Source organism: Zonotrichia albicollis, chromosome 18 (assembly GCF_047830755.1).
Source record: "Zonotrichia albicollis isolate bZonAlb1 chromosome 18, bZonAlb1.hap1, whole genome shotgun sequence".
Classification (NCBI taxonomy): domain Eukaryota; kingdom Metazoa; phylum Chordata; class Aves; order Passeriformes; family Passerellidae; genus Zonotrichia; species Zonotrichia albicollis.
This window is the reverse complement of record NC_133836.1, coordinates 12116877-12128467: the sequence shown is the minus strand read 5'-3', so window position 1 is coordinate 12128467 and position 11591 is coordinate 12116877. Positions and strand designations below refer to the sequence as shown.

The 11591-nt window shown below is 52.3% G+C and overlaps 1 protein-coding gene across 6 annotated transcripts in view; it reads right to left on the bottom strand.

Moving 5' to 3' along the window:
- Window positions 1-11591, bottom strand: part of RNFT2 (ring finger protein, transmembrane 2) — a 39596-nt gene that overhangs the window by 9075 nt on the left and 18930 nt on the right. For 4 of the 6 annotated variants that reach the window (XM_074554291.1, XM_074554290.1, XM_074554294.1 and 1 more), the window contains exons 8-10: window positions 7529-7678; window positions 3142-3207; window positions 1591-1692 (exon numbers count right to left, since the gene is read on the bottom strand). In XM_074554291.1, the coding sequence (XP_074410392.1) occupies window positions 1591-1692; window positions 3142-3207; window positions 7529-7678 (318 nt within the window). Of the gene's footprint in view, window positions 1-1368; window positions 1501-1530; window positions 1693-3141; window positions 3208-7528; window positions 7679-11591 lie in introns of those variants that run through there. The other 2 variants (XM_074554292.1, XM_074554293.1) reach the window with 2 other exon arrangements.

Sequence of the window (11591 nt, the reverse complement as noted above, 5' to 3'; positions counted from 1 at the left end):
CCTCCCTCCAGGAGATCTCTGCTGTCCATGGCCACTGAGTGTCCCTGCAGGGCTGATCCAATCCCAGCATCCCATGGGGAGATGCTCCGCCCAGGGGAGGAGCCAAGCATTCCTACCTGGATCCAATCTGAGCCTGGCCCAGCACAGCAGCCTTTGCCCCCTGCATTGCCAGAGGAGCAGCTTTCTGCTGCCCTGCATGGCCAGAGGGAGCCCAGGCCCATCTGCAGCAGCCCTGGAGCTGCAGAGGAAAACTCCCCCCTTGTGCAGGATCCCTGCTGCAGCAGAGCCACAGCTGGCACTGCAGGAGGGCTGAGCCCCCATGGGTGGGGCTGGGACACCCCCTGGCACACAGGGGGCAGGGACTGTGATCACTCTGACAATGTTGTTATGTATCACTGCATAATTTTATTTTTTATTTTCTTCCCTAGTAAAAACCTGTTATTCCTACTCCTATATCTTTTTCTGAGAGTCCCTTGATTTCAAAATTATAATAATTCAGACAAAGGGGGTTTGCATTCTCCTGCCTTCCTCAGCAGACACCTGTCTGCTCAAACCCAGACACTCCACCAGCAGGGAGGCAGCTGGTACAGCTGGCACTCACAGGGTGTGGGAAATAAACCCCAGTTTGCCAAAGCTCTGGTTTTTAATAACAGCTAACTAGAAATAAACATTCCAAAGGCCTACAGCACCTGGGCTGGGAGGGTTTTCCTCTACCATATTCCCCTCCTCAGCTCCCTAAGTCCTTACTGAGCTCCCATAACCTCTTTCTTTCCCCTGCTCCTTGCATTTGCTTTATTCTGCAGTCCCAGTTTCCCCTTTTCAGTTTTCATCCCTTATCTCCATCTCTGGTTTCTGCACTGACCCCTCCCTGGGTTCTCCCCATCCAATCCCAGACTGGGAGAGCAGGAAAAGGGCAAGGAGGGAGCACGAGGAGCTGTGAGGAGCTGGGAACTCCCCCACACACGAGGACTCGGCAGAAATGTCACTCCTCAAATCCCAGCCCTGCCAAGCAGACCCAAAAGCAGCTCCTGAGGGGCTTCCAGCTTGGAAACATCTGCCCAGATGTTCACAGCAAGGCTAAGAGGCACCTTTGGTGCACAGGATGGCTTTAATTTGATAAAACTGTTATCAAAAGGGTGTTTTAATCTACCCAGGCCTCTCAAGGGGCAGAGTAGTCCCAGGGTCTGCACTGCCCACCCCACAGCCACAGTCACCCACCAGTGGTCACCCAGGGCAATTTCCTGCCCTGGAATGGAAAATGGAAACTCTCTCCCTCTGAATTGTTATAATCTTGGAAATTTAGGGGCTCTCAGGCAAAGATATGGGAGTAGGAATAACAGTTCTTTATTAGTGAAAAAATAAAAGTAAAATAAAAATGCAGTAATACAACACCCACCAGGAGCTGGATCAGGAGCATGCAGGAGCTCCCAGGCTGGCTGTGCCTCTGCCCTCTGTAGGAGCTCACTGAGGGAATGGCAGCAGGGGAGTTTGGGGCCTTACCTGGCACAGAAGGGGAGTTTGGGGCTTTACCTGGCACAGAAGGGGAGTTTGGGGCCTTACCTGGCACAGAAGGGGAGTTTGGGGCCTTACCTGGCACAGAAGGATCAGAGGTTCCCTGAACTCTGCCTGGCAGATGGCACAGATGTCTCCTGCCTCACTGCACTGCTGGCTCGTGGCACGGACCCCATAGGTCTGCCAGGGACAGGGGGGGAAAAACAAACCCCAGGTGAAAGGATTGGAGGGTAAATGTGCACAAAGGGGGGAAAACAAACCCCAGGTGAAAGGATTGGGAAGTTAAATGTGCAGAAAGGAGTAAAAAACAAACCCCAGGTCAAAGGATTGGGAAGTTAAATGTGCAGAAAGGAGTAAAAAACAAACCCCAGGTGAAAGGATTGCAGGGTAAATGTGCACAAAGGGGGTAAAACAAACCCCAGGTCAAAGGACTGGAAGGGTAAATGTGCAGAAAGGAGTAAAAAACAAACCCCAGGTCAAAGGATTGGAGGGTAAATGTGCACAAAGGGGGGAAAACAAACCCCAGGTGAAAGGATTGCAGGGTAAATGTGCACAAAGGGGGTAAAACAAACCCCAGGTCAAAGGATTGGGAGGGTAAATGTGCACAAAGGGGGTAAACAAACGCCAGGTGAAAGGATTGGAGGGTAAATGTGCACAAAGGTAAAACAAACCCCAGGTCAAAGGATTGGAAGGGTAAATGTGCACAAAGAGGTAAAACAAACCCCAGGTGAAAGCATTGAAGGGTAAATGTGCAGAAAGGAGTAAAAAACAAACCCCAGGTGAAAGGATTGGAGGGTAAATGTGCACAAAGGGGGTAAAACAAACCCCAGGTGAAAGGATTGGAGGGTAAATGTGCACAAAAGTTGCTTTTCACCCCCACATTCCCCACAGGGCCAGCAGGGTGGGGAAGGGGGCTCTCTGCTCCCTGTCTGCCTTTCCCTGCAGCTGCCTCCATCTTTTAGGGCCTCCACTTGTGCAGCAAGGATAATGGAATTTAATGAGCTCAACAGGGAGCTGAGAGGATTAATTCAGCATCATTTGCAGGGGTGTTTAGATGGAGGGAGGGATTATTATTATTATTATTATTAGAAAGCAGGAGACAATGGAAGAAAGAGAAACAGCAGCAGCACCCACAGGCTGCCCATTTCCCCTTCAGATACAGGGAAGGGAAATGTTGCTGTTCCACTGTAAGAGATTTAGGGCAAACAGAAACCTGCTGAGGGAAAATGACCAGCCCAAGCCCAGGGAATAAGCAAGATAAGCTCTAACAAACTTTGATGAGGTTCTTTTCCTCTACAGCTTTTGATTTTACCCTTTTAAAATGGAAGTGACTGCAGAAGATCTAAATATCAGCCCTGTGGGATGCAGTGCCTGGGATAATTCCTGGGTCTCTTTCAGGCACCACAAAATCCTCAAAGTCCTTCCCACACTCTGCACTACAAAGTTTTGCAGCTCCTTGCAGTTGGATTAATTCACATAAATGTCAGAAAAGGTCCCTGATGTCCCTGACTGGAGCCCCCAGCCTGCCCAGCCATGGGCTAACATTGTTTTATTCCGTGGTCCTGAGCAATTTTCAGTTTTATCATTCAGCAGGAACAAGGTTCCACCTCTGGGACTGCTTCTCCTTACCTGGGGGGTGCAAAGGACCTTCAGTGCCTTCCTGACACTTCCCACACGGCCACAGATGTCAAAAGACTGCAAAAAAACACATCTCATTTTAGATCATTTTCACAAAATCTCTTTGTGTGTGTGTGTGTGACAGAAACTCAGCAAACATTCTCCAAATGGATACACAGAGGGGAAAAAGTAACAATGGTGCCAAAAAAGATTTCATGGTGATCATGAAATATGTAATAAATGGGGATTGACAGTAGGGAAGGGTGGCCAGAAAAGCTCTGGGAGCAGCTGAGTGCAAAGTGGGGACTTTGGAGGACACAGAGGGGGTGGCACCAGGCTGGGGACAATTGTCCATCCAAACAGGGGAAAGGGGAAGGGAAGGGAAGGGAAGGGAAGGGAAGGGAAGGGAAGGGAAGGGAAGGGAAGGGAAGGGAAGGGAAGGGAAGGGAAAGGGGCAAAAGGGAAAGGGGGAAAGGGGGAAAAGGGAAAGGGGTAAAAAGGGAAAAGGGGGGAAAAGGGAAAAGGGGGAAAAGGGAAAGGGGGAAAAGGGAAAGGGGGAAAAAGGGAAAGGGGGAAAAAGGGAAAGGGGGAAAAAGGGAAAGGGGGAAAGAGAAAGGAGGAGAGGGAAAGGGGAAAAAGGAAAGGGGGAAAAAGGGAAAGGGGAAAAGGGAAAGGGGGAAAGGGGGAAAAGGGAAAGGGGGAAAAGGGAAAGGGGGAAAAGGGGGAAAAAGGGAAAGGGGGAAAAAGGGAAAAGGGGGGAAAAGGAAAAGGGGAAAAAGGAAAAAGGAGGAAGAAGAAAAAAAGCCTGAAACCTAACCCAGCCCATGTTTCTCCTCCCTGCCTGCAGGCAGAGCACAGGGAAAGCTCTCTGAGCTAAAGCAGACGTGAGCAGGTGGCAGTGCAAGGAGCAGATGGGCTGGTGGCCCTGCAGGAGCTGTTCCCTGGGTCACTGCAGCTGTGGGGCTGCAGGGCTGGGGCAGCAGGGCACGGGCACAGGCAGGAGCTGCAGTGCCTGTGGTGAGTGATGGAGTGGGCTCACTGCAGGAATGCCAATGAGCTCCTGCTGCAAGGCAAGGGGAAGCAAAGGCAGCACCCACAGGGCTCAGGGCTCCTTCCAGTAATGCTTCCACTGGGGCTGCCCCTGCCTCAACATCCCCTCTCCTGCTGAGGATGGGCTCAGCCCTTTCTCTCCCAGTGCAGTTCCCAGCTTTTCCTGCCTGCTTTGCTGACAGCACAACTCCACTGCCTTTGCTCTGATGTCTCCTCTCTCCCAGCCCATATTCCCCCTCATTTCTCTCCCTCTGGAGCTCCCTGCACACCCAAAAGCTGATTGTTTCAGAGTGCCCACACCCATTTCTCACCCATTTTTTGTTGTACCAGCCATCACCTCACAGCTGGATCACACACAGGGAGTGCTGCTGCTCAGGACAGGCAAAAAACCCAACCTGGGTGTGTGAACACCTGGGATTTCTGCACCAAAAGCAGAGGCACCAGCCCAGCTCCAAGCAGCCTCCTGGAAATGCTCCTGCCCTTTGTGCAGGGAAGGGGACACAGCCCCAGCCCAACCTGGGATTCTGCCAGAAGCACAGGAGCTCTCAGTGCCAAATTGGCTGCTGTGGTTTTTCTAATGTGGTTTGTGGCTTTGCTAATGTAGACTCCTCTAGGGATATTCTCAGTGTCTCAAGCAAGGAGCTGGACTTGCAGCTCTGGGGACTGGAAATGGGATGGGCACAGCCAGGGCTCTCTGCCCTGCACTGGCAGGGGAGCTCCCCCTTCCCTTCTTCCCTTCTTCCCTTCTTCCCTTCTTCCCTTCTTCCCTTCCCTTCCCTTCCCTTCCCTTCCCTTCCCTTCCCTTCCCTTCCCTTCCCTTCCCTTCCCTTCCCTTCCCTTCCCTTCCCTTCCCTTCCCTCCCCTCCCCTCCCCCTCCCCTCCCTGGCAAAGGCTTGGTGTGCACAGGACTGACCCTGACCTGAAGCTGCTTTTCCAACCCACATCACCCCAACACTCCCTGTAAAGGCTTCACAGGACAGCAACATCAAGGAGCTGCTCCCACCCGTGCCAGGCCTGAGCAGCCTCACCTGGGCTCTCCTCCCACAGCCCTGGGCCCAGCAGCTCCAGCTCAGCTCAGCCTTGGAGGTCCCAGCTCATGGCTGGGTGTTTTAGGCTGGAAATGTAAGATTTATCTGGGGGTGTGTGTTTTATCCCCATCTGTCAGAGCTGGGGCAGTTCTCTGCTGTCCATGGGCAGTTTTTTCTTTATCTCTCCCACAGCCAACCCTCCCTCCAGGAGATCTCTGCTGTCCATGGCCCTGAGTGTCCCTGCAGGGCTGATCCAATCCCAGCATCCCATGGGGAGATGCCCCGCCCAGGGGAGGAGCCAAGCATTCCTACCTGGATCCAATCTGAGCCTGGCCCAGCACAGCAGCCTTTGCCCCCTGCATTGCCAGAGGAGCAGCTTTCTGCTGCCCTGCATGGCCAGAGGGAGCCCAGGCCCATCTGCAGCAGCCCTGGAGCTGCAGAGGAAAACTCCCCCCTTGTGCAGGATCCCTGCTGCAGCAGAGCCACAGCTGGCACTGCAGGAGGGCTGAGCCCCCATGGGTGGGGCTGGGACACCCCCTGGCACACAGGGGGCAAGGCAGATTCTCACTCTGACAATGTTGTTATGTATTACTGCATTTTTATTTTATTTTTATTTTTCCCTAGTAAAGAACTGTAATTCCTACTCCCACATCTTTGCCTGAGAGCCCCTTAATTTCAAAATTATAATAATTCAGAGGGTGGTTACATTCTCCTGCCTTCCTCAGCAGACACCTGCCTGTTCAAACCACACACTGAGCTGTGCTCTGGAGGTGTCCAGGTGAGCTGTGCCTTGCTCCAGGTCCCCCTGCTCTGCACCCTCCTCATCCTCCCCTGAGCCCCCCTCACTGCTGGGCTCAGGGAATGCAAATGAGTAGGTGTCATTTACTCAGAGGAGTCCCAGGTGGAGAAATAATTGTATTTCTAGTGCTGTGTGTTGAACCCTGCCCAGGGGCAGGGCAGTAGCTGAATCAAGCTCTGATAAAGCAGAGGTTCACCCCTCTGAGAAGGGCCAGGCCTGCTCCATCCCACAGCCCTGGCTGTGCCTGTGGCTCTGCAGGAGCAGCCTGAAAATGAAGAACAGAGAATACATCCAAGCTGGAAACAGCTGATGCCCTTTCCTGCCAGCTGTGCTGTTGAGTTTGGCACCCCTTGCTCCAAGGAGCAGAATTCCCCACCAGCACCTTCCCTCTCTGAGGGCTTCTCAGGAGCAAGAAATGCCACATGGAACTGCAGCCCCTTTCCAGGGGTTGAGTTATTTTTTCAAGCAGGGGACAGCAAAGATCACTTGAAACCTGCTCTTTGTCCACCTGTGTCTGCAGGGAGGGGTGGATGCTGCAGTGGGTCCAGGCAATGACACCTCTGAAAGGGCCCCCCAGCACAGGGAGAGGAGCAGGAGGGGTGTGCAGGAGCTGCTCCTGTCCTGGCACTGCTTGTCCTGCTCAGGCCTGCTGTGACCACATCACCTCCCTGGCCACGGCCTCCTCTGCCTGATCTGCTCACAAGAACTGCAAAGCCCAGCACAGGAGGGGTTGCAGAACCCTATTCCTGCACCACACTCTGTAATTCAGCATTGCTCTGCTCCTCTCAGCTGCTTCCAGCTTGAATGTATTCTCTATTCTTCAGCCCCTCATATATTCTCTGTTCTTCATTTTCAGGCTGCTCCTGCAGAGCCACAGGCACAGCCAGGGCTGTGGGATGGAGCAGGCCTGGCCCTTCTCAGAGGGGTGAACCTCTGCTTTATCAGAGCTTGATTCAGCTACTGCCCTGCCCCTGGGCAGGGTTCAACACACAGCACTAGAAATACAATTATTTCTACACCTGGGACTCCTCTGACTAAATGACACCTACTCATTTACATTTGTACCAACTTTGTGCTCTTGTTTCTGAGGAAACCTGAATTACCCCTGTCCATCACTTGTGTCAGCCAGAGCAGGGCTGGAATGGGAGCTGTTTTATCCAGGCAGGACTTGGCTGCTGCTTTCCCTCCCTGCTGCTCTCAGAGCTGTGAGTGGCAGAGGAAAGCTCAGAGACAGCCAGGAGTGTGTGCAGCCTGGTTTGTGTGACACCTGGAGGCGTGCAGCTCCCCCAGGACCAGCTCCCCTCCTCCTGCAGCCTCTGCAGAGAGGGATGAGCAGAGCAGCAATGACTTCATGAGTCTGATGCAACCCTGGGAGCAGGCTCAGATCCTCCCCCAGCCCAGCAGTGCCCACATGCTGGGCAGCTGAAGCAGGGACAGCCACAAGCAAAAGCAGCATTTGTCCCTTCAGCTGTGCTGCTCCCCTGGCCCTGCTGCCAGGGAAGGTTCAGGAGGTGCTGCTCACCTTGCAGAGGCTGTACATGATGATGAGGATGCCACCCAGGAAGTAGCTGCTGGAGGGATCGTCCCCCATGATGTATTTGTACCACAGCTGGATGGGCACCAGCGAGCGGAACAGCTGGCTCAGCTCCTCAATGATCAGATAAAACTTTCCCTGCAAGACAACCAGGCAAGTGAGACAGGATCATTATCAGGAAGTCAAAAGAAGAACATTTAATTTGTGCAGGGCTGGTGTTCAGTGATCAGTGCACTGTTAAATGGTGCAGAGATCACACTCATGAGGTGCAGCTTTCTCTGCAGCCCCTCAGCTCTGTGCCCAGACAGGAAAAACATCCCTTTGTTCCTCCACAGGGCTCAGCTGAACAAGTCTCTAAAATATTCACTAGTTTTTTACTGTCAACTTAAACTTGAAATTTGAAATCAATGAAATCTGCTATGCAGCATTTTGGAATTATCAACTTTAGAGCAGGCAATAAATTGTGTGTCTGGACAACGCCGCAGAAAAACAAAGGTTAACATGAGATTCATAAAATGTAAACTGCAGATATTATTATTATTAGTGAAAAAGGAAAGCAAGTTTATCTCTGACCTTACAACCTTCTGAAGGTACAGGGATTAAATGTAAAGTGACCCCAGACTTCCTGACAACTTTTTAGGTTTAAGAATCAAATTAATTATGTTTGCCAGCATCCTTCCCCTCCCCCTCAGGCGGGTGTTGGCTCTTGGGCAGTACACAGATAAAAAAAAATGGAAATTAAACCCTCAGGCCATTTAAAACTCAAAGAGACCAAACCTTCCTGAAGAGCTCAAGGAAGGAAAGGTGGGGAGGGGCAACGTGCTGCTTGAAATGCTTCTCTCTCAAAAGAGACTCAAAGAATGGGCAGCATCCTTTGTCAACCTCCACCAAAGCCTGAATAAGTGCCTAATTTAGGGCCACCCCCAGCTTGTTTTGTCCCACGCTGTTTACAGGGACAGCTGGTGGCAAACGAGCCCAGAAGGATGCTTAATGCAGACATTATCTGGGCTGAAAGATGTGGGTTTGTCCCGTCAAAATCCTTTTATCTGCTAAGCTCCTGGAGAAGGGGAAATTCCCCTGGAATGTTGCTGTGCTGTCCCAGTTAGCTCTGTCATCAGTGATGTCATCGCAGGCCAATCACTAATTGCTGAGGTGGGGATGGAGTCCTGCAGCCGGGCTGGCAGCAGCCAGCGCCCTTCCCCGGGGGCTGGATGAGATCACTCGCAGGCCATCCTGCTGCTCGGCAATCCAACCCTCCCCACAGCGCTGCTCATGAGCTCATGTCCCCCGGGACGCCACTGAGGTCACACCAGCGGCTGCTGGCTGCTGTCGGGCCCGGCTGCTTCCCTGCCCTCCCCATCCCATCCCCATCCCATCCCCATTCCTCTTCCCTGCCCTCTTATTCCCACCCCCATCTCATCCCCATTTCTCTTTCCTGCCCTCCCCATCCCCATTCCTCTTCCCTGCCCTCCCCATCCCCATTCCTCTTCCCTGCCCTCCCCATCCCATCCCCATTTCTCTTCCCTGCCCTCCTCATCCCATCCCCATCTCATCCCCATTTCTCTTCCCTGCCCTCCCCATCCCATCCCCATCCAAATCCTATCTCCATCCCTCCTCCAGCGCCATTCTACCTCTATCCCCATCCCCTCCTCATCCCTCTTCTACCTCCACCTCACCCCCACCCCAACCCCATCCCCTCCTCATCCCCCTCCATCCCCATCCCCATTCTATCTCTATCCCCATTCCCATCCTTTCCCTTCCCCATCCCCATCCCCCCTCCAGCCCCATCCCCATCCTACCCCCATCACCCCTCCATCTCCATTCTATCTCTATCCCCATCCCTATCCCTTCCCCTTCCCCATCCCTATTCCCCTTCCATCCCCTCCCCATCCCCCTTCTATCCTCATTCCATTCCATCCCATCCCACCCCATCCCATCTTCATCCCCATCCTTCCTCCAGTCCCATCTCCATCCCCATTCCCCCTCCATCCTCACTCCATCCCCATTCCATCCTACCCCCATCCCATCCCCACCTCATCCCGATCCTCACTCCACCCCTTCCCCATCCCACCACCATCACCTCTCCCCTCCTCATCCTCCCTCCATCCCCTCATCCCCATCCTATCCCCATCCCCATCCCCATCCCCTCCCCTCCCGGCACAGCCCCCGCAGCACTCCGGGCTCGGCACCGCCCCAGTTTACGCAATCAGCACTGCGGCCTCTCCCAGCCCCGCCGCGATGCCATCACGGTTTATTTCGGGCGTTGCTGGGACAGAAATGACACCGCTGTCACCGTGGCCCTCCACAGGGCTCTGATGAAAGCTCCCAGCAAGGTAAAGGCAGCGAATTTTGCTTTCTGCTCTCATCCCTCCCACCCTCCATCCATCCCTGCTGCTGGCTGGGACAGGTCACTGCTTGCTGTCCCATTGCATCAGCCAGAGCTGCTGCATCCTGCATCCTGCTGCATCCTTCATCCTGCTGGAACTCTGCTCCAACACAACCTCTGAGCACCAAAAACCCTCAGTGATCATCTGTGAGCAAAGCTGGGCACAGCCCTGGGCACAGCCAGGCTCTGGAGGTGACAGTGGCATCGAGTGACAAACTTCAGCATCCAACCACAATTCCTGCACCCTCCCCAGAGCTGCCAGAACTCCCTTATCTCCAGTTTCCAGTGCTAACAGCAGGGTAGCAGGATTTTTTAGCAGCTAGAAACTTGGTGACAGCCTCCCTAGAGTGATGTTTTAAGGGATGCATCCCTCCCTGCAGCCCCTTAGCAGCACCCACCTGACCATAAATGTTGGCAAATTTAGAGTGATTCCAGCAGGGCAGCTGAGAATCACTTAAAGAGAACCAAAAAAACTAAAAACTTCAGGCATCTCAGTGCACCCCTCCAGCCCCTTCTTTAAGCTAGGAAAAGTGCCAGAAAATCAGAAATGATTCTACAATTAGTGAGGCCCTCCTTCTGAGCCAGAAGCTTGGAAAATGAGGATTGTTCCCTACAGTTTCAGCAGTAAAATGCAGATTTCTGATAGCAGGAATTTACTGCAGACAGCACCCATCAGTGGGAGCACACTCAAAACACTTGCCTGCCACTGCTCAGCTCTGTTGTCTCTTGGCTATCTAGGTTACACTTTGCAAAATCAAATCTTTGTCTCAGCTGAATTTTGTTTGAAAAAATCAGCTAGAATACATCAGCTTTTTTTTTTTTCTCCTTCAAGATTACAACTGTGTGTTATGTGAAGCACAAACATAATGATTTCTCCTGTGCATCTGATTTGGTACTACAGCTTGAAATAAGGCAAGGTCTGTTTCTGTCAGGTGAGTTTTCCTATGTTAGAAAAACCTTTGTAAATATGGGAATTTTCTCTGAAATGCACTGTAGAGAGGTTGAAGAGCTCTCTAAGATCAGCAGAATCTTTCTGGTGGGCCAGCCCTGTGCAGGAGTGTGGGAGCTGAACTGCAGAGATTAAATAAGAAATGACCTGGAGTTATGGCTGCTGATGAGGATGGGGTAGGATGAGCAGGAAGGCTCTGCTCCCATCAAGAGTTAACTCAGCCTGCCCAAGAAGTGAGGAGGGCAGTGCTGGCCCTGCTTCCTCTGAGGGAGCTGCTGCTGCTGCTATCAAACACTTCATTAGCACACGTGGGGAAGGGCTGTGCTGGGATCTAATTTTAGCAGCTCTGCTGATGAGCCTCAGATACCACATGGTGAAATTCTGATTCCTTATTTTTTCAGTGCTCAGTTAAAAACACAAGTCAATGACTGGGGTACAATCCTCCCATTTTTCTGAACCTCCTTCACCACACAGAAATACAATTTCTATACTCTAAACCAAGCAGTTCTTTTGAAAGAGGGGAATTCAGCATTTTCACACAATTGCATTTTCCCTCCTGTACACGCAGAGTTTCAGCACTGGCTGTTTTTGCACGGAATTTCTGGGTATTTTGTTACATCCTCACTACCTGATGGCAGATCTGCATCTGATCCCCTCCTGCCATTTGAGCTCTGCCCAGAGGAGCACATTCCTGGAATTTCTTCAGTCCCTTTACG